Source organism: Numida meleagris, chromosome 6 (genome assembly GCF_002078875.1).
Source record: "Numida meleagris isolate 19003 breed g44 Domestic line chromosome 6, NumMel1.0, whole genome shotgun sequence".
Classification (NCBI taxonomy): Eukaryota; Metazoa; Chordata; class Aves; order Galliformes; family Numididae; genus Numida; species Numida meleagris.
In genome coordinates this window covers 44,532,903-44,556,075 of record NC_034414.1, presented here as the reverse complement: position 1 = coordinate 44,556,075, position 23,173 = coordinate 44,532,903, and the positions used below count along the sequence as shown (strand labels likewise).

At 40.1% G+C, this 23,173-nt stretch overlaps 1 protein-coding gene across 2 annotated transcripts; it reads right to left on the bottom strand.

The window, feature by feature from the left end:
- On the bottom strand, positions 49-21,362 carry ZC3H14 (zinc finger CCCH-type containing 14). Of its 2 annotated transcripts, XM_021402745.1 has the most exons (17): positions 21,210-21,362; positions 20,385-20,427; positions 18,877-18,991; positions 16,010-16,050; positions 15,459-15,654; positions 14,696-15,116; positions 12,636-12,802; positions 11,488-11,588; positions 9,749-9,904; positions 8,392-8,466; positions 7,789-7,945; positions 5,738-5,961; positions 3,726-3,846; positions 2,856-2,992; positions 1,738-1,832; positions 940-1,046; positions 49-326 (listed from the first exon to the last, which is right to left on the bottom strand). In XM_021402745.1, exons 1-17 carry the CDS (start codon positions 21,243-21,245, stop codon positions 320-322), a joined length of 2,199 nt encoding a protein of 732 aa, XP_021258420.1. In that variant the 5' UTR covers positions 21,246-21,362; the 3' UTR covers positions 49-319. The 2 variants fall into 2 exon arrangements, with proteins under 2 accessions (XP_021258420.1, XP_021258421.1); XM_021402746.1 differs by lacking the exons at positions 20,385-20,427; positions 21,210-21,362 and adding an exon at positions 16,478-16,610.

The window sequence follows — 23,173 nt, the reverse complement described above, 5'->3', positions numbered from 1 at the left end:
GTTCAGCACACCTAATCTTAAGCAAGAAACAGTACTCAGAAGACAAAATGTGCTTTGAAAGTTTTTAATGGAATTTAAAGTAAACTTTTATTACACAGACATCATCTTACCGTGTAAAAAAAAATGTAAAACTGCTCAAGCTTACAAACTTGGAAAATTAGAGACATTTCAAGTACGCAATCAACTTTGTTTTATGAAAACAATGTATATTAAAAGTTCAAAATGCATGAATTCTTCTAACATCCCGTGCCCCGGTGGTTAACCTTCCTTTCCGCTACTGTCCAAAGGAGGCAAAGTTCAGTCCCCATTTGTATCACAGTCATTCACTGAGGGGAAAGAGAGAAACAATCCACGTAAGTAAAACTCCTACCCTCCTGTGAAGATGATTTCTTACCTCTGTAGCAATCAAGAGTTTTTTTAAATGAGATTAGATGGAGTAAAAGGCTCAGGCAATCTGAGTATCTTTAAGATAGGCCAATGACTGGGGGCTTTGGGACATCTGGAGCTGCTCTGCCAGAGAATCTCCTGGCCTGAACAGAGAACTGCCCACTTCACAAACACTCAAAAGAACTATCTGAACATTTTGTGGAAAAGACTGCTCAGTCAGAAAATGAAAGAGGGGTAAAGAACAACTGATGTTGTGTTTACCAAGTTTTGGTTGAATAAGGCTGAAAATCCAACATGCCTAGGCCAGGATTTCAGCAGCTCTTCCACATACTAACTACAGGGCACTTGTATTCCAGTGTTGTATCACATCAGCAAATGTTCATGCTACTAAAACCAGCCAGTACAGAGTTCTCTTCAAGAAAGATGCCTCTAACAGCTGTCTTTCTTCAAATAATCTTGGCTGCTGATTACAGACACTTTACTCATGAGTAAAATTACATTTGTGACTTCAGCACAATTATAAAGAAAAAATAATAAAAACTAAAAAATCACCTGGTTTGAGTTCGAGTCCATTTCAAGGCATGGCGTGGAGGGACGGCAATAGTTGGATGGTAAAATGTGCAGTCTGGCCTTGTACACTGGGTGTTAAACCTACAATGCTAAAAATGAAAGCGTTTTAGAAGAGGCTACTTAAAGTTGGCTTTTAAATTCCCAAACAAGGTAACCTTGAAAGTTACGTGCAAATTTCTATTACAGTAGGATCTCAGATCATTGACCTAATGGTCTCATAGACGAGCGCTGTCAGGTCAACCCAGTGCAGAAGGGAGTCCTTTTTCATAAATATTAACTGTGAGTTAAATGGTGGAAGCTGCTTCACTTCAGGGGTTTACAGAGTATTTTCAGTTGACCTCTGCATACAAGTTAGGAGCATGCCACAACATTATCTGAAGAGAGAGGGAAATATACGAGTCTGGCAAACCCGTATTTTCAGCATCACTAGAGCCTGAAAAAGCACTAAACTTGCTGGTGTAAAACTATGTATGGGCACAATTCTCAAGCATAAAAGCACTTAGTTATAAAATATTATATAAGTTGCGCTGATATACTGTGGTAGCTGGTCAGTTGTTGAACTTTTTGCATACTGCTGCACACCCAAAGGAAAACTTGGGAGTCTGAAACATTCCAGATTTTTTTTTTTTAAAGTCCTTGTATGTCCTGGTTCTGAGCTGAAGTTAAAATGTGTAAAGTGAAAGCAAACATTACGAAATGTTAATGAGATTTCCTGACTCAAAGCAATGGATTTCAAGTACCTTGTAGAAAAGAAGGAAAGACACGGGAGATAGTTCTTACTTTTGGGTGGTAAAATGGACATTCCATTTTCTTACAAGCTGGAAAAAACTTGCACAGCGGACTGCTGGAGGATATCGACTGCGTGGGTAGTGGTGCTAATAAAAAAGAACAGGAACATGACATCAATCAGAACAAATTGCTTTTTTAAATGTAATTCCACAAAAATATATCAGTCCTTTCACAAGAAATTACATTTTATAATACATCAAAGTTCTGCAGGAAATACAGGAAACCCATCACAATGTGCTAAGTGGATCCCAGCCTGCAGTACAACAAGACATTCAGGTAATCACTAGCCTCAGTTCTCCACCATTTCACAACAGAGGTGTCATGGTAACGCTTCCAATAAATTAAGCAGCGATCCTGGTAGGCAGAAAACTTCATGTGCTGAATTATTTAGACAGCAGCAAGCCTGTTAGAGCTTCAGTCAATAGAACTGAAAAGCACAGGCAGTGCACTTTCCAGGAACACACTGGAGCTGCTGGAAATGATACAGGAGACAAGCACATTGTATTCTGTCTGCTGGTAAAGTAACAAAACTGCATCACATTATGACTGAGGACTAAGACACTTCCAAAAGGTCATGATTTCAGGGGTGCAGAGGCCCTCTACCTTGGCACTGCTCAAGGGCTTAGGAATACCGACTGATATTTCAAGCACAGCAGTTCTTTCAAAGGGTACCCTCATTTCCTGAAAGTCATCTCCTCACTGCATAAAGCAAATTCCTACAAAAAAAAGTTCACGTATTTCATCACTTCTGTTTTCAGTCTGTGTCATAAGCTCCTGGTAACGTGAATCAACTGAGAAAAAATCTGAGAACTGCAATGCTGGCTAACCCCTCCAGCAGAAGGAGCTCCTTGTGCAAACTACCACTCTGGCCTTGCACAGAGGCTAAGATTTCATATAGATTCATGAATAACAGCATTCTGGGATTCTTCTGATAGCAAACACGGGTTTCACCATAATTCTGGATTGCTACTGTTCATCTAACGTTAAGACTTCACAGGAAATTAAGTCAAATCAAGCAAAAAAATATATTTTTTTCCATCAATTATGTTTTCTGCTCCTACCACACTACCTTCCCTTCATTTAAGGCTCAGAAAACAAGAGGGGCTCACCTGGTTTAGGAGACGGAAGGGGGTTTCGTCGACTGGCATGAGTGTAAGGACAGTCTGGCTTAGTGCATTTCGCATCATATTTACAGTTTGGATGGATGAACAAGCACTTATCAGCAAACTTGCAGTTGGGAAAAACTCTGAGTAAAAAGAAATCAAGGTGCAAGCTCATATCGGAGCAAAATCCTCAAGCAGTTTTTCCACATGAAAGCCAGAAGAATATCACACAACGCCCAAAACTGCAGCAGGGTCTGCACATGCATGTTAGTTACTTCCAAAGCCAAGCACGCAGATGTAGTGTACTAGCTATACACAACTCATCTGCATTCATTTCCCCTATGTACTCTTTTTATACACAGTAAACAAGGGAACTACTCCACACTCGGTGGAGTTCCACTGCAAGCTGCTTCTTGCAGGGTAAAACATCACTCTTAGTGTGTAGTGCAGAGCAGCAAAGGCACCATGAATTCAGGTGTTTGCATGGGGAGAGGGCACAGAATTCCCAAAACGATATGGCTCATGAAGAGGAAATGTTATTCTGAATTTAGGCATGTGGGATTTAAAGAAAGCCACCCAACATTCATCTCAAAACAGAAATGTTTCTTCTAGACTGCTGCTGCTTGTGAAAGAGACGTCAAACACGTCGCGCACATTCGCAAGTTCGCCTTTGCTTTCCAATCAAAAATTACAGCAGCACCGTATACTGGTACCCTAACATACTGAAAAGCACTGTGATATCCCGCTGCATAGTTCCATCACTACTGTAATAGATTTATGCTGCCTTGAGATAATTATCAACACAGAAAGGAAATTTGGAGCACTGAAGTAAAAATAATAGTAAGATTTCAAGTGGATGAGCTTTGTGTTACTCACTTGCAAGGTTGTGTGGGGTGATGGTACACACATTCGTCTCCATTTTTGCAAGCAGGCCAGTATTTGCAGCGCTCAAGCACCTTCTCCTGTCTCTGTAGCACATTCAACTGTTCCATTTCCACTAGGAAGGAAAACAACACATAAATATGCAAATAAATAGATCTGAGAACTTTTTGGTTCAATACACATTTTGACTTACATAGTATAGCATAACTGAAATTCAAAATATTTTCTAATTTTCATGCCCCCCACCTTAGCTCAATTGATGACAAGCCTCTACTAATTAAAAAGAAATTAACAGCAGAAAAAAATGCATGTATGATCCTATGATCTGAAGAATATTTCCAAAACTACCAAGTGGAAAAAGCCCTAATCTTGGACGGATAGCTTACTTGTGGTTGTAAAAGCACCAATTTCAGCCATTTAAAAGCAACATCATTCATTTTAGTCACAAATCCAAACTGAATTGTGTAGCTAACAGATCCAGTCTCGATAGGACAAGACTAAGATTCCTTAACTTAAACTTAGTTACACTGTTCTGCTGAGCCATGTATTATTAAAGTCCTGCTTCCTTTCTCCAAAATATTTTTGGCTCTAGAAAATTAATTTGAGAGAAGAATTAAAAAGTCAATTTTTACAAAAAGGATTTATTAGTATGGCACTTCGGGCTAACTTCATTTACCAATCAAGAATCCCTAACAGATATACACATATACCTGAAACACTTCCTGTACCGCAAAGCTTTAGTCAGGAGTACGAAAGAGGCTATGCTGGTAAAAGCGCAGATTTGTGAGGTGGGTAATCTAATATGTCTTTCACTGTATTAGTAAAAGGGTGCCAACGAATCACAGAATCACAGGGGTTGGAAAGGGACCTCAAGAGATCATCAAGTCCAACCCCCTGCTAAAGCAGCTTCCCTGCAACAGGTCGCACAGGAAGGGATCCAGATGGGTCTTGAATATTCCCAGAGAAGGAGACTCCACAACCTCTCTGGTCAGCCTGCTGCAGTGCTCCATCACCCTTATCGAATAGAAGTCCTTCCGCATGTTATATTACGGAACTTCCTATGTTCAAGTTTAAGGCCATTTTTCCTTGTCCTATCGCTACGCACCACTGAGAAGAACCTGGCCTCATCCATTTGCCTCCCACCTCCCTTTAGACAGTTACAAACATCAGATCCCCTCTCAGTCTTCTTTTCCCCAGGCTGAACATACCCAGGTTACTCAGCCTTTCCTCATATGGGAGATGCTCCAGGCCCTTAATCATCTTTGTGGCCCTCCACTGGACTCCTTCTAGGAGATCTGTGACATTTTTGAACTGGGGAGCCCAGAACTGGGCACAGTAGCCTAAATGGTTATCTAACGTTGTGTACGTCTTTAAGACAGTCTGAAACGAACAGTAACACTGAAGCCAGTGGGACAGAAAGGTTCACATAAAACACCTACAGGATTAAGACCACAACTCCCTCACAGTTCTCCTGCAATTGTTTACACATTTACAGCTGGATTCATGAATCTTCAGTGCTCTCCACACAGTATCAAATATTATTCTTTATTTAGTTCTGAAAAGTTGGATGCACTGCTACTATAGAAAATAAAAGTCCCAATTTTCAGAAGAAATCTAAAAAAGCTGAATTCAAGCATGACTTTGACTACTCACCAAATCAATGACAAAACAATAGCCTTTCTATTTTTCATCATTCTTTCAAAACAGAAAAAACTCAAACTTACGTTTCAGCACACAATTTCCAATACTTCATACTCAAATGCACCTTTTGGTATCACAAATCTAGGCAGAAACATTAAGGTTACTACCAACTGATGCATTTGTTTGAGACACAGGAAAACACTCATCACAAAGTCTGAACTACTCGCTTCCATTTGCCTCAAGGGCGTTCTCATGGGAAAGATAAATACCATCACTTCGATTTGTTGAGAATGGTAACGTCCAGGAGTTCTACCTGCAATCAAACCACCACATTAGTATTAGATCCTGTTGGAAAGAGTAATTACCATCAGAACTGTCTAGCTGCCGGGTTACAATCTGCATCTGCTGTGCTCGAAGGCCTTTTAATCCTTTGCCTGCACATACATTTTGGGTAATTGGCTTTAATCCTTCAGTTATGTACATATCTTCCTCTTCTTGATCTGAAAGGTATCCCGGTGGACTGGGCACACCATCCAGTGTCACGATGAACTTGGGACTCGCAGGTTTCTCTGGCTGCACAATCTGGTCTCTATAAAACAAAGAAACGTAAAAATAGATTCTTACTCAAGCCTCTCAAGTCAAAATGTAAGCTGCCCTAGTAGCAGTGGTATTACAAGCCAGAGAGTAACACAGCATCAAACTTTTTTTTAAGACTAACAATAATTAATTTCAATTACTTTAGATTTAGATTCAATTTCAATTACTTTAGATTTAGATTTAGGCTGGACATTAGGAAACACTACTTTTCTGAAAGAGTGGTCAGGCGCTGGAACGGGCTGCCCAGGGAGGGGGTTGAGTCACCGTCCCTGGAGGTGTTCAAGAAACGTTTAGATATAGCGTTGGGAGACATGGTTTAGTGGGGTTATTGGTGGTAGGTGGATGGTTGGACTGGATGATCTCGTCGGTCTTTTCCAACCTAGCTAATTCTATGATTCTATGATTCTACTTGTAACTGTTTGCCTTCTGGCATCTCTTAAACACCAGTAAGTAACATAGCTTACAGCAGAATCCAGCAGAGAGCTGACAGGTACACTTGAGTTTGCTGCATTCTGCTAAACATACAGATCCAAAAGCAACTAACAAACAAATACAGGGGAAAGTGATTACTGTTTTAGGGAATTTTGAGAGCAAAAAACGAAGGTAAATAACATTCTTAAAATCACAAACTTTTTTTGTGTGTTAAAAGGTATCTCCTCAAAACCACTGAACAGTACATCATGAGTTTTTTGCACTAAGAACATTAACACTCAGCCTTATCAAAAGATCAATCTAGCCTTGGATCCTGTAAATGACAGTAGCTAAAGGGGATAAAAGAGTATAAAACCAGGAGATGCATACGTGTTTTCTCCACTCTTCCACTGTCCCACCCATTTCATCCAAGTGATTTCCCGAACCAACATGACTGTAAATATTTGGCAACTCGCTATGGAGCTCTTGTCTTTGACAAAAAGTGATGGTATAGACTTCATTTCTCTATAAAATTGGGCTAAAAGCAACTACAGTGCAGAATGCCTCTAAAAAGAGAGAAAAGCAGTGCTAACAGCATGACTAGTCAGAACTCTGAAGTTCAAGTAGTCAGAAACAGTTGTGCTTAGTGCAAAAATTCACCTCTCTCCTGTAGTGCAACATCACAGCTGTCGGCTGTGAACTGTATCAACTACTCTGAGAGATTTTCCTTTGTGGTTTGCTTGTTCACTGTTGGTTTTGGTCTTAATTACCACATGCTGTTAATGCTAATCACAGAAATGAAACCTACATTTCCTAAACACAATGAGAGAGCACAGCAGCCCACAGTGATGAAGTATGTCATGAGTAGTTTTCACTTAACAGGTAAGATGCAGACACATACAGATAAAACTATTTGTTAGTAGGAATACTAAGTCCTTTAATGAAATAGAAAAATTATTGTACACTGGTCATTCCTTTGGACAAATGAAAAAAGACACCCACAACAAAGCATTTGAAACCAATGAGAAATTTAAACTCCTAACCAAATTCACAAGGTGCCTTAAATCACTTGTCCCACTCACTACATGACTGTTGGCTTATGGTACTGAGTTACAAGCAGAATGTGCCATTTTCCCTTCACAAGGTAAGTAGTTACCTATTCGGTTTCTTCTTCTGCTTTCTTGAAAATCAGAGACAAGCTCAAATCATCGCTGACTCCAGGAATTATTTTCTATTTAATGTTTTCGGGGTTCTGCCTCTGCCTTCTTCCCCACAGCACCATTCAACATTAGTTCATTTTTCATGATTACATGCATCTTGACTGGACTTACAAATCAACAGAATGGCTGAATGATTCCATTTAATTCACAAACAAACATTCTGACTTGTACAGGAAATAGCTTTTTACCGTGTCTGTATTAGACGTCCTGAGAGAACCCGCATTGCCTCTGTGGCCCTCCTTCCCAGTTGCTGATTCTGTGGTACTATTTCCTCAGACAGTTTGGGCTTCTTCAGGATGAATGACCTCGTATCTGTATGGACCATAGATTCTCCATCGTAGTAATCTGATTTGGGAGAAAAATTACATACAAAAAAAAATATAGGAAAATAATCATGTAATTGTACTCTAACTTACAGCAATCAAAATCAATTTACATGGCCAATGAACTACATTTCTTTTGTTCTAAATTCTTACTAATAGCTTACAGAAAACATTTTTTACTTTCTTGCTTATGTCACAAACATAGATCAGTGGGAACCATAGACCATATTAGGCATGAACAGAAAACCTTACAATGGAATGTAATAATGCTGTACTGAAACAGCACTGAAGGAAACACACACAGAATCTCTCGGGCTGTAACAGTTTTTCTCCTGAGACATGTAGAAACTAGAAAATACTAGACATCAATACAAATAACTGAAATTTTCTTTTAGTATTCACTACCAGTAGCATTTTATTTGAGAATTAGCAGTTTTTCATTAGGAATAAAAGATCATGAGACTTAACCTTGAGTTACTTGCAAGGTATCCTCAATGACAGGATCTATCTGGAGCCGAGAAGAGAGCTCCTTCTGTTCTGTTCCTAAAACAAACAAAAACAAACAAGAATCGGGATCGTAATTTACTATACGTCACAATGAAACTACAGACTAATGCATGAAACTTTAAAGCTTTAAAAATGAAGCTGCAGAATTGAAGCACACCCTCATAGGTCATAACTCCCTCCACAACTTGAAATGTGAAGTGCATTCTCATTAAGAACTCCTTTCTTCATTGTTTCAGAAACAGCAGGTTTTCTCCAGACCGACAGCATGGCTGTTTGGAGGTGCTGACTATTCAGAGAACGTGCACACACGACAGCAGCTAACTACCACAGACTACGGTCCCCTTAAAAAGAGGTGAAACAAATAGCAACATTCTATATTTGACTGACAGCTTGAGAAAAACTGTTTTCCTTTCTGTTTCTCAAGTAAGATGCCATTTCCATTTCAGTTGGAAAAGAGCCATAATACTTAACATAAATATCTTCTGTACATCAATTCAAAAACTGATAAACTTTTTTCTTACATATTTTACAGACGCAATTCCAACTATTTTGTCGGAATCCTTTTGTTTCAATAAGGAACGTTTACCAATCCTTAACAACAACAATGAGCCGATGTAACAAATATCTTAAACCAAATTCTGCTCAACGATCCGAGTCAGTAAAAGTAAACTGATTTCTCACAGGAGCATTCTTCTACCACCTAACTTCTGTAATTCCTTGTAAGACACGTATTCTTTTTATGCTGAAAAAATACTCTGATTCCCTTCAGACATTATACCATTATACTCCCTTAAGGAGTTTCCTAACAGAAGCCAAAGTAAAGCTTGCTGTTCAGAGTCACAACTACCCTGATATCTAACACTGACACAACAAAGTAAAACTTTAAAATTATTTGTGTGATCACAATACGCTGGAAAGAATCTTTAATATTACACGTGCTACAAAATTGTTCCAAACATACGCTATCTTAACTCTCTCACATAAGCTTTACGATAGCATTACTCCTACAAAATATCAAGGAAAAAAATGCAGAGAATTCACTCAAATATACATGGATAAATTCACTTATTGCATTTGTTTATGCAAAATCGTTCTACCACGATATGCCAGAATCCTGTATCATCCTTTGTTTGCTGATTAATTCATCCGAGCTTATCCATGTATGGTTACACTCAAAAAAAGCTTCTTTGTTTTCAGGTCATTTCCACATGCAACTCTTGAAGATGAACTTAAAAATTAAACACCTCTTTTTCTCTGCTCAGCCTGCTGTAGAACGACATTCTCTGGTATAAATTATTAAAGAATATTATCAGATGACCTTGAATTCCTTCAACTGTCTGCTCCTTCGGCTCTTCTATTTGAAGCTGAGAACTCAGAGCAGGGAGTCTGCTTTGTAGATGGATTACTTCTAACTGAGATTCTTCTGGGCTAATTCGAGTTCTCGGTGCAACCGGAACAGTCTGTTTCTGTGGAACTTTAAATACAGAAACAATGGTAAATCATTTGAACCTAACCCAGTCATCCTAGAATACTAATTTTACATATGATGCTAAAGTAACTTTAATAAACTACACACACAAACCTCAACCATATGTTTAGACAAAAAAGCTACCTGTATGATTCTCAGTGAGAATGCACACTCGTGGATGTGCATAGAACACTCCATGTTGTATCACAGAACATCTACTTGTAAGGAAAAACCTTCTAATGAAGGATTCAAACACATTCCATCTCTTTAGATCAAGTTATCAGCACCCACACATCACCAAAAATAACTAGTAACTACTAGAAAGCAAAAAACAAGTTCCCAGTGACCATTTTATAAACATGTTAATGCAGAAGGAAGATACGCGATTCTTACAGTTAGTTTACAGGTTCTGCAAGACAGTAGGCAAGACATTTCGGACAGCCCTCAGCCTTGCTCCAGATGGCACAAAAGTAATGGTTCAGGCAGCTTAGTGAACGGTCCTTCCCTGCCAACATGCAATGCTACATGCTGACAGCACTGGATTTATTAACACCCAATGAAATGACAGCACGCAAGGTAACAGCCAGATTTGCCCTTCATCAGTCAATGTCTTTCCTAGATAGGAAAACTGAATGCTATCACATAGGTAACTGCTGAGTTGTTGTACCAAGAACATCTCAGTATCTAAAACCACAGAACTAAAGTTCCAACCTCACTCCTTATAGAGGACATAAGTTCATATATCAACCAGTATGTTCCTTGTAATTCTGCACCTTGATTACCTACATCCAGTACATTTTGATTTTTTTGCTGTTTGGCTTTCTTCTCCTCTTCTCTCAAAAGGAAAGAACAGAGAGCAGAAAGAGACACAGGAGCAAACAATTAGCTCCAACAACATGCCTAATACTGAGCACTTTCTCCTTGGCAACTGTTAACATTTGAGAAAACTTCTGGTACCTTCACTTTGGAGAAGAGAAGGTTCCAGGGAGCACTCATTACAGCCTTCCAGTACTTCAGGGAAGCCTATAAACAGCAGGGAGACCATTTTACATGGTCTGTTAGTGATGGGACAAGGGGGAATGGCTTTAAACTAAAAGAGGGGAGATTTTGACTAGACATTAAGCAGAAGTTTTTCACTCAGAGGGTGGTGAGGCAATGGAACAGGTTGCCCAGAGAAGCCCCATGCCTGGAGGCATTGAGATGCAGGTTGGATGGCACCCTGGGCAGCCTGATATGTCTGGTGGGTGGCAACTGTGCCCACAGCAGGGTGGTTGGAACTAGATGGTTTTTTTAAGGTCTCTTCCAATTCAAGCCATTCTATGATTCTATGGTTTTGTCTCTATACTACTTACATACTTACTGTGTTGACTAACTTATTTCAAATACCTCTTTCTTCCCTTGTGTACACTTCCATAATTCATCACTGAAGACTGTTACTGTAATGTGCACAGGACATGGAAAATCCCTTACGTATCACTGACATCCACCATTTCACACTGTTTTATCTCTAAGTGCTATGTTCAGATTGGATACATAAAAGGGCTTGGAAATATTATAGCTCAGCATAAACATTAAATGATGCTAGTTACCTGCAGAATAATTTGTTGTTTTTGTAACTGATTCCTGTGCTTCAGAGATTGCTTTCAGTATTAAATTCTTATTGGCCTGTTTTGAAGGTGGCAGCGAAGGTCTAAGTGAGAAGAAAAAAAAACATAATTGTAAATGGATTGCAACAGTAACCACATCCATGCTAAACACAGGTATTTTAACACATTAACAAGTTACACGTAATACTGATAGAAATCATCACCTGAAAACTCAATAAATAAAGTTTACAGTTTTCAACCTGTTAAACTATTGTCTGAATGAATGAGGATCCATAAAGTGCTCACAGAAGTGAAGTCCAGAGGCATGATTTTTTTTTTACCTCTCATCTTCAGCTGCTGTAAAACCGTGCTGCTTCTGAAATGCACAAATTCTGCCATTCCTGCCCACCCACCTGTGCCCCTCACATTCCTGTTACCACGTTTGCATTGGCACTAATCATGCAGCTGCCTCAGGCAGCAAGATCCAGATGAAAACTGATCCTGTCAAAACTGTATTAGCTGTAAAAAAAATGCTTTCCTTTTCTCTTTGAACACTGGCAATAAGAAAGCTTAAACCAGCAATGCTGTGGTGCTAAAGGTAAGTTCAGCTTAAAGCAAATCTTATACAAGCTAGCACTGCAGAACTATCTGGTCCCTAGTTGAAATGCTTTTCCTCTTACTGTTGGAAGTCAGACACAAAGCACTGACAGATCTTGACTAACACCTGCCATTCACACAGAATGAGGTGGGGAGTAACGTCCTAAATCTTTTGAAAAATCAAAATAATCTTAAAGAGTAGAGCAACATAAAGAGGCAAATTTCACATTAAAAACAAATCCATTTTGGATTAGAACTTTTGTTCTAAAGTAATAGAGATGGAAATGATGTCAACAGGCTCGGTGTCAAAAAGAGAATTAGCTTTGTCTGATCAGTGACAACTGCTTTGAAAACTGCTCCACAAAAAAAAGCTAGAAAATACAGGCATCTCACCCACAAAGGTGAGAGACAGTACAAAACATGGAAATGGCATACTGATTTTTTTCTGTCACTTTTCAAAACTGCGAACAGCTTTCACCAATTTCTACTTTCAAATTTTTTTGTTCATTAAGTTTATTCCGGAAACTACACACAATCACCGTGATCTTAAGTACCTTCTTTCTGGCTTTGCAGGTACAGACACGCTGCTGGAGATGCTTCCCGTCCGCAGTCCATAGTCCTCCTCCTCCTCCTCCTCTTCACCATCGTTACAGAACTTTTTAACTTTCACTACTGAGCTTACAACGGGCAACCTTCTCTTCCTGGAGCCTTCTTCCTGCAACTAACAGAACCGCCAGAACATTTCATTCAGCATGACACAAAAATTAATAAGCCAGCAAATAAAATATTGCTATTCTACTTACAACCAGAAGATGGAGAACTTGCATTCAAATAGCATGAATTTAAGACTAAGACACCGCGTGCAGAAACAAATGACGGCAATAGAGAATATTAAAATCAGATACATTTACACTGAAGTATCTCAATAAAACCGTGACAGTAAACAACACTTAGAAAAGGAGAAGAACAAAGTCTAAAGAAAAGACAATTTATTGAACACCTACAGAAAAAAAGAGGGTTTTTCAAAACAACACAAAATGCCTTTCAGGGTGCACCCATTAAAATTATTATAGAGAAAACAGAAATAACTGAGAATGACTTTCTCCCGTGCAGTAAGTCTAACTCGTAGATTAATATAAAGATTAAGTTCTAGCTATCTGACATGTTCTAATAGATGCCAGCAGAGTCAGTTTGGTGGAGCTAAGAAGTACAAGATGCTTTTTCTGACAGCCACTCACCGCAACCGCAATGCACACGGTAGTGACATTTAAATGCTAGTCTGTGGAAAAGCACTGGAGGAGCAATACACGTCAGCACTTCCTATAGGAACCACCATTCAGCACCGAACTGCACAAGAGCACAAATGAGGCGCTGCTAGATTTGTGCACCGTGCCCTTTGACTGACCATATATCCTCCAAGGAGGAAGAAAGCTCCTAAGGAGTGGACCTGGACTACAATACATAAGAGACATGCAATTAAAAAAACAAAAACAACACAAACCAATTCCTAAATAAAATAACTTTTTAAAGAAAAACACTTTCCAAACCATGAGGACTTGTTTAAAGACACAGCAGAGTACAGCAAAGGCCCAGGGTTCCAATTAACACCACTGAAATAGCCCTCTTCTGGATATTACTAATGAAATACCAAAAGAAGAAAAGCGTCAAGACTTTCTCCTAATACAACCAAGAAGAGCCGTGACTCAATTGTCAACAATTTATGCGCAGCCTTAAACAAATTTCTACATTTTGATTGTTGCTGCCCCACCTTAAAAACCGAACACCTCAGCAACATCTCTACGAAGCATCCTGCATTTTCAAACAAAAATCGCTGCCCATTTAGAAAAATCATTTAAGTAGTAGCAAAGATAGAAAACTATATACACAAAGAGAAACACAGATGAGATGGAATACAATGTAAAATTTCTGCTTTATTACAACAATATCAGCCATTACAATCTTCATTCCACTCACAGAGGTCTCTTAATGGATAGTCTTAAAACTGTCAGCTGGGACTCACTCTGTCTGGGTTAGTCTGGCGTCCCAAGCTAGTAATGTAACAACCATCTTTTAGTTTGTGTTTGCACAAAACCTATTCCAAAAAGCGCTGAAATGCCATGGCTCTAAATAGTAAAACTACGATCCTCATAAGTAACATTCCTGGGCCTTAGAGATTAATGTGTACCTAACATACATATGGTGTAGTTATGAAAAAATCTTGTCCTAAAAACACAGATTTACAGAACTGTAGATTTACACAGCACTTAAAAGTACCACGCTAACCCAAAGATCTTATCTACAGACAAAAATGATTATGTCTGATTAATCGCATTCGTCATAACAACATGCTAACGCATAAGTTCAGCTCAACACGGCATCAAGATGTACAAGCTAATTAATTCAGCTATCCAGCATCCTGTGATGCGATGACGCTGAACTCCACAATGCCTACCTAACAGCGGACCCAAAGAACGAAATCTCACACCCACGCATACCAGTAACATTAGTCCTCTGATTTTTCCAAGGTGAAGATTTTACTGAAAGCGTACATAGAAACTCAGGCTCCTAGCAAGCGTGACATACAGCAATAGTCATGGTCAACGATCATACTAACCTCACTGCCTACTTTATCGGCACTGAGTTTGGAGGTGGGTCTGTAACTCTCTGCTAAGCTGCCAAATGCTTCTGGATTGCACAGCTGGACTGTTTCCAAAGACCTGCAGCTTTGTGTATCTAACTGCCGGCTCCCCTGTAAGTTGCCTTGCTGCGACAATCTGTGCACCTGTACGCTGCCATCTGCGCTCCTGCTAGCTGGTGGACGGTAGATTTCAGCAGTAGGTCGAGAAGAACCATAAGTTACAGTTACAATAGGTTTCTTCCGCGACAAAGGATTCTCCTGCACAAAGTTTAGGTCCTCATCAATTAGATCATCTGGTTCAGGTTTAATGTCAATCACAGCTTCAGAAGGTGACAACTCCCTCAAAGGCTTGACTGTAGACATTAAGCGAGATGCAGAACCATCCTCACAAGATTGCCTGATAAAACAAGAAATTGTCAAATATTAACTCTGCAAATAAATTACTGGAAAATTCTGGCTTTTAAAACAAAGGCAGATGGGAAGACTCATGAAGTTATTATTTCTTACCCAAACCTACCACAATGATCACCATTTTTGTTAATTAATCTAAGCATGTCTACTGCTGAAAAAAATTGAGAACAATTCCCGATTTAATTTTTTTATTTAACAAATTATAGCAATGACCTCCTCTTCAAAACTACATTGATCTTGCCAAGTACCTGCATTCTTCAGAACATCTACCACAGTCATACAACTCCGAAAGGCTTAACCTCTGTCAATAAGCCATGAGTAGCTTTACCGTGAAGCAGTGTTTCTTTGTTCCTGTGAACTGGTTGAAACTCTTGAGTCAGTTCTTTCAGATCGAGTGCTGGAAACTGCAAGAGGTGGCAAGGTATCCTCGCGCCTCCTCTCATCACTCACACACGAACTACTTTTGCTGGAAGAATGGTTGCTCTCAAAGATACTAGGTTCTAAAGATTTTCCACCGGATGGTTCTGCAAAGACAAGTACATTTAGTTTTATATCAAAGAAGAGCAGTACAGATTCTGCAATAAATCTATCTAGGCAAATGTAGCAAACATCTGACATTGCTCAGATGAAAATAGATCAGTCTTAAAAGTTTTTTCAGCTAAAAATATCAGTTATAAAATGTTGGGCATGGGAATAAATTCTTTACCTCAAAAGAAAACAAACAAACAAAAAACACATTTTCTAAAAGGTCAGGACTCAACCTTAGAAATTTAAACTAACAAAACAGTCAGCTAAAATATTACTTGAAACTAACTAGACATGCAACACTAAATTGAAAAGATAAACTCAATTTCACTCAAAATTCATTTTCTTACTTACCAGTAGTTACAGATCGCAGCTTATCCAAAACGCCATGGAGCCTGAAAGAGAAGGGTGAGAGAGAAAGAAGCAAGAGAGAAATAGAACTTTAATTCAGAAAAATAATCTTTCAGAAATCAGCTGTCTTTCCTCCACTATAATTAGCATCCCATTTCTGCAAGGCTTCACTTTCCACCGACTGACAATGTCTAACCTCCAAAGGAGGCTTTAAGTATCCTGCCTTCAGCGAGCGAACTTCACACGTACAAGTACAATTCATCATAGCATCTACTTTAGGCATTTTGCTGGTTTATTGAATTAAGCCAGTACTTTCTATCATTCCACTACAATCGATGGTGTGAGTTAAATGTCTTCAGAAGGAGTGATTCAGAAAACCTAAGTTAGAAGCCTCAAGTACAGACAAGAATGTTACTTCATATACAAAACTTTAATTACACAGCAAAGTTAAAAATAATTCCAAATACAAACCTAAAAAATATACAATTCACAGCACTTAATATAACTCGGGTTCTTCCAATACGCTTTGTGTTTACCGACAATATTCTTCGAGACATGTTGGTGAGCAAAAACATTTCAGCGAGGTACCAACTTTGCTGTTTGCCTGTGAAAAAGGCACTAAGCTGAAGCAATACAGAAAATCAAAAGGCTAAAAAATAACGCTCTTTAAAAACAAACATACTTTACAAAGGGAGTAAAAATTAAAAACTGCAACAAAATAAAACACTTAAGCACACAACCTAGTTAGAATTCCAATCTGATCAGGGACAGCTCCATAATTTAGACTATCAGAATGGAGTCAAAGAGCAAAACCACGTCGAAAACCAGGAGAAGCAAAACTGCATGCAAAGGAATAAGGAAGACTTTTCACTAGAACACCGCAAAAAATTTTGTCAGCTGAGTTCTGCTGGTGTGACCACTGTGTATCAGTTTTCACACTGACCCTCAGATATGTGTGACATGACACGTGGTTCAGGGTACGAAGCGCTGGCCAACCAGCAGGAGTTGCCAGCTCTGCCACAGAACTGCAGTGAAACTTTTACTAGATGACCCAGAAATACTGGCTACAGAGGAAAAACAAGGCAGCAAGACCTCCTGGAGTATTTCATCCAGCCAGACACTCATCGCTTAAGAAAGTAAAAATTCTGAGTTGCCTTCGAAAGAAAAAAAACAACACAAAAACCGGCCAATCAGACACAGAAAGCTAACTACAATACTACATGAGTTTTTTTCTCCATAAGTCCTCATACAGTCTTCTGCATACATTTTATCTTTTCTATCATTCTTTTAACCAATTCCTACTTCATCACCTAATAACGCACCCTGAAATAGAATTTATACTTATTTACAAGCGCAGATACTCAACTGTATGTGGAATTTAAACAGGAATCATGAAAAGCAGCAGGAGCCATTGTATCTACAAACAGTTGATATTCAGTTCTAAATATAAAGACAAGAAAAATCTTGATTTCTTTCTTCTGTTGAAATTAACTTTCTCTATGCTTTTATTATTTTTACAATAAAGTTTCAGTTTCACTTAGTAATCCAAAAAAGTGTTTTCTGCTGCATATTGCTGTGTTTTTTAGCACAAGACTCAGAGAAAACTAAACCTAAACTCAACTAAACTCATCAACATGTTAGTCTAATTTGTCCAATCGATTCCCTATATTACTGCGAAAAAAAACCAACTGCATGACTTACTGACAGAGTAAAGGCCAAAAATTTTGCTTAGGCAGGTTGTAAGAGGGAACAAAGCATGAAGATACTATAACTTAAGAAAAAACAAGGGTTTGTGGTTAATCGCACTTGCCGTCCTTCTATTTTTGACAAATGCCAAGAAAAAGTGAGAACTTCGAAAGTAAACTCAAATTATACAAGTAATACTGTCAACTAGAAAACCATCAGTTTAAATAATCAATACAGTGAATTGCGATAACTGGGACTGATTCTTACTTTTTGTTGATGTTTGAAAACATACTTAATTTCTAAAATATTTCTTGTTGCTATTTAATTGCATAAAAGTTCCTAACTAAATAAACGGAACTGAGTAATTGCATACAAGTGTTGGAAATGAACATAACCAGTCAGAATGAAAATGACAAAGGAAATAGGTAGTACATCTCTCATCTGTACATATCAAAGTAGTTTTCCTTAAAACTATGTTGGATTAGAGACTTGAAAATAAGATTAACTTGAAAAAATACGCAACTCTGAAAGCCAGAAAAAATCTCTGGAGTGACACAGTATCTGCCAAATATAGTAATAGAAAATGCTTAAGAAACACTGTAATGTCTGAAGCTCTAATACAGCACAGAATAAATTAATTCACCTTCTGGGGTTCTCTTTTTGCTTTGTATAGCTGGGTAGTGGCGATAAATAAACAGCCTGAGAGGTGGGAATACCTAAACATTTGGTGCTAAGCCCTGTCAAAGACAGTACACAGAATTAGATTCACTGCTCATCTGTCCTGTAATTCCTACGTGCGACAGCCATCTGAAACACTATTAGCATAGAATAAGTTGTTTTTTAAATAATGCCTTTGAAAGAATTAACTGCAGTACGTAAAACTCTCATGCTTGCAGTGGGCCCTCACTTACCTGAGCATTTCAAACTTCATTCAAAAATCTGACCGCTTTTATAAGCAAAAAAGATTAGAAGCCCTCCAGTTACCTTTCAAATTTATTTGTCACCACAGTCATCTAACTGCTGACAACCTAAAAATGATTTATTTATTAGAGCTGCAAAGTAAAAAGATCAGATTAATGTAACTTACACAATGAGAAGATTAGTAAATGCTTGCATCCTCAAGTTTCATTTATAGGAAGCGGCCCCAGTTACCGATAAGAGTGACAATTAGCTTACAAACATACCATACAGTAAACCTGACAGTATTGTTTCCAAGGAAAAGTGAAAGGTCTTCCGTCATCTGCTCCTGACTCTTCTTATTGGCCACCATAACCATAATATAATCAGGGAGCTCTTCGTCTAAGAAAAAGAGAAATATATTGTTTTGAAGTATAATAAATCATAAACCCCGCGTTTTTCTACAAGGCCTCTGTAGGCAGATTATTAGGTTAGCAAATTAACAAGGCTTCCAATTCATCTGAGGTTTAATACAACTTCCAGACACGAATGAGAAATAAAAGACTGCAAACTTCACAAGAGCATAAGCCAAATATAAGATCAAAGTATTTGATAAGTGAGTAAATAAAACAGAAAAAGGACAAGATAAGAGCAAACCACTCTGCTGGTTGGTTAAAAAAAGAAAAACAAAATCAGTTACTGAAAAAGACAAACTGAGATGGTGACAAAGATCTCACAATGAAAAAAAAAAACTAAACATGGTTCCCTGGAACTGGCTGAGTTCAGAAAGTCAGCCCACAGAATCAAAACAAATTGATTCTGCAAATACAATGTCCCATTTTAAACTGGAACGAAAACGAAGCCAAGGTCAAACTACAAACTGGGAAACTGGTCCTGCAAATCACAGGATCTGAACTATGGCCTCAATTCCATTCCTTCATGTGTAGTCAAAGGACCAGCACGAATAACAAGGCAGTTGTAATCCTACTTCCAAAAGAGCACTGTGTTTAACTGCCAACTTTTACTGCTGTAAAAAAAACAAAAACAGAAGACATGCTCTAAGGGGCAATATCAACTTCATCATGGATTCAGAGGGTAAAAGGCATTTCGCGTTACCCATATCTGTCTCCACATATCCAACACATCCTCATTATATGCATTTCATCACCATTAGTTTAATGTAGCTCTTAATAAGACCTCCACTGATAAGAAGAAAACTACATTGCATGAATGGAAAACTACGTAGCACAAACATACAAAACGTATTTCTGACATGGCCTTTCTCCTAGCTCCGACAAACACCTGAAATTCAAAATGCTGTCAAAAAGATCCCTACAAAAGACTGACTCTGTCTCACAGTGGTAACAGGTAACTGATGTTATATGGAAGGATTTGGTTTCATATAACTTTTCTTCTTGTGCTTCAAATAACCTTCTTTAAATATTTAAAAAGAGACACCATTGTTTGTTTGTTTCTCTTTCAAATCCCTTGCTCCAGTATTTCCCTGAAATGGGGGACTGTCAGCCTCCTTTTGTATTTCATTCATTTGTGTCCACATACTGCTTCTCCTTACACTGAGACTACCCATTTTGTGAAGGAAGCGTTTTTATTTTTCGTATTAGCCCAGCAGAAATTCAGCCTGGAGGTAACTCAACTCACTCTTGAGGTTTCTGTACGCAGCAACACAGTTAACAGTAAGTAAATACACTGTTCCAGAGAATGGCATTATGCATCTGCTTGTTTCCTACAGAAAAACAAACCCAAGGTTGATTGATAAACAAGCGGTAAAACTTACCGACGTAAGCCCCCAGCTCCTGCAACTTTCCTTTTATAGCACCCTAGAAAATAATGAAACAACCTTTAAGGGACAGAACAACAAAGTGCTTTAAACTGCAAAATGGTGCGAGCCTCACTTAGTGACGTTTTCCTTGTTACATATCAGAACATCTTGGTTTAACAGACATTGCTAATCCTATTCTTCACATCTAAGTGAAGTAACAGAGCGACTGTCAGCACAATAGCGAGAAGAGCCACCAGCCGCACTACCAGACAACCCCCAGGTCCCAGCCTCTTGTCGAGCAGAGACTTTCTGCTGTTAAGGCGCAAAGACAAAAGTCCCGGATGGTTTAAGAAGGTCATTCATTCCTGCCGAGACTTCCAGCGCCATCACCGAGCGGAAGCAACTGACACCGCCGCCCGCTGAGGGCAGGGGCTGGCACCAACGCCGCCCGCTCCGCTCCGGGCAGCCTCTGGCCCCGGCCCTGCGTCCCGCGGTGCCCCAGGCCTCGTCCTGCGGCTCCGGGGGACGGAGGCAGCAGCCGCCGGCCGGGCTCCGGGGCCCGGCCCCGCTTCCCAAAGCAACTCTGACTTCCCCGCTGGCATCCCTCCCCGTGGAAGACCGGGGCCAAAGGCGTCCCGCAGCTCCCGACTCGCCCCGCCGCTTCCCTCCCCCGAGAGAAGGGGACCCGGCGGCGCCGGGCCCGCGGCGGCCCGGCCTTCAGGGGAGGCCGGAGGGAGCCCGGACCCTCCTCCATCGGCGGGGCCTACCCCCGCGAGCGGGGGCTGAGGTCGGGCCCTGGCCGCGGGCACACAGGGAGCGACCCGGCCGCTTGTCTCTCACCCGGATCTTGCGGCTGATCTCCGTGCCGATCTCCATGGCCGCGCCGTACCGTGCCGCGGCCCGCCCGCTCCCGTCCCCGCGCGGGCCGTGCAGCGCAGCGCCGGGCAATGCGCGGCCTTCGCCTGCGGCGCCCCCTGCCGGGCCGCGCCGAGCCCTCCGCGCCGCCTCGCCGGGCCTGGGCCGCCCGGGTAGAACTGCCGCCGGATCAGAGCGGAGAGGCGGGTGGCGGCCGGCAGCGGAGAGCGGGTTGAGTCGAGTCGAGGGCGGCGGTGGGCAAGGCCGGCAGCTGAGCAGGCGTCAGAACGCGGGCGGAGGGTTCCCGGGCTCTCTCGAACGCACCTCGCTCAGTACGGCTGTCACCCCAGGACTGCCTGTGCCGGTCAGCGCCCTCGTGCCCCAGGGAAGCCTCTACCAGGCTCCTTGTAAATGCTGTGTCCTGCGAGCCGCTGGGCTCCGCAGCCTGCAGGGGGTGGCCTGGTGGGTTGGTGAGCAACACATTTCTTCCACCACGGAGGAGGACCCGGCCCAGCGGCTCGCTGGGTCTGCTCCTGAGTTAAAGAATATCCGTACATCTTTCTAACATCTGCTAGTCTTATTGCTACGAGGGATAGCTTGCTGAGAGCAGGAACTATGCAGAGGAAACACAGAAGGCCGATAAACAGAAAATAAGTCATGCCATTTGTCTCTTGCACCAGTGTCCCATGTCACTTCAGTAGTGCCGGTTCAGTGGGCAGCAACAGAACAGAAAGATCAGCATATAAAGTGTCTTTTAAAAGTAATAATGCGTGGAGTTTATTTTACCCAATGGCAACAGCTGTTTTAATCTCTTTCTGCATCACGGTTCCTAATATAAACCAAACATAATACAGAGGTGGCCTACGCTAATTAATGCTAATGATCTGAGCTGTTCACCTGACCATACTTAAAGTGCACTGGTGTTACAGTGAGATACAGTGAGTAACAGATTAGTTTAATTATAACGTTCCTTTTTGACCTTTGAGAGACATATTTAGCTCTGTTTGGATTTCAATTAAGTTATATTACTTCATTGCTGGAACAAAGAAATATATTGAAGGACACTAATAGGAATTAAATTTATGTCATCAACTAATTAATCAATTTACTTTTCATAAAAAGTGTTTTGTTCCAAAAAAGTATCTTTTGTGAATTATGACAGAAGGTTCTCTGCTTCAAGTTCAATGCCGCGTGTCTTGGAAAACTGGCCATTTATTTTTCATATAGTAAAATCCTATAAAATTAATTACTTATTTACTAGAAGATAGTTCAACATTTTACAGTGCCTTGTAAGTAAAAATAGATCTTGCAAATGTGTAATTTCAGGTTTCAAGCACGTAATAGACATAGTGCATGCTTATTTTTCTAGGAGCTTCCATTCTGCCTCATTTCCTTTTACCTTTGAGAAGAATGTAATGATGTATGGAAACCCAGCTATCTCTTGGTTTTTCACAGATGGGGAAAGGAAAAGTGATGAAACAGTGAGGTCTCAGCCACAGAGTCAAAGTGCAGAAGTAATAAAGTGAGTTTGTTTAGAGAATAGCTTTAACAATCACGTGTAGAATCAGAGGTATTCTGTCTCTTTAGTTCATTAAGTCACTAGTTTGCATGGCTAGTGAGTAAATTAAGATTTTTTTCTACATGAATTCTTCATTGTTTCAGCATCCTGGGGATAACCCTTTAACTGATAGTTTGGGGACTATCCTGTATCTTATCACAAGAGGATAACTCTCCATTAGTCTGAGGAAAGTATAGCTATACATACCACTTTTCTGACGGGAGTGGCTGATCCTACTTCTGATTTGGCTCACTTTGAAGTTCCCCTCTTTTAGTCTGTAAAGACCTGATGGAGGACAAGGTTCTTGGAATCGGAGCAAGGTGAATATTTGCACCAAACTTCACCCTGTTGACAGGGCGTTATTCAACCCAATAGCCAGAAACTTTTTTGT

Coding starts and splice junctions, on each gene's coding strand:
- ZC3H14 (XM_021402745.1), bottom strand. CDS start 21,245: ATGGAGATCGGCACGGAGATCAGCCGCAAGATCCGG. Junction 11,589..12,635: donor CCTGCAAAGCCAGAAAGAAG/GTACTTAAGATC, acceptor CTTCTCACTTAG/ACCTTCGCTGCCACCTTCAA. Junction 1,833..2,855: donor CCTTCCGTCTCCTAAACCAG/GTGAGCCCCTCT, acceptor CTTTTTTATTAG/CACCACTACCCACGCAGTCG.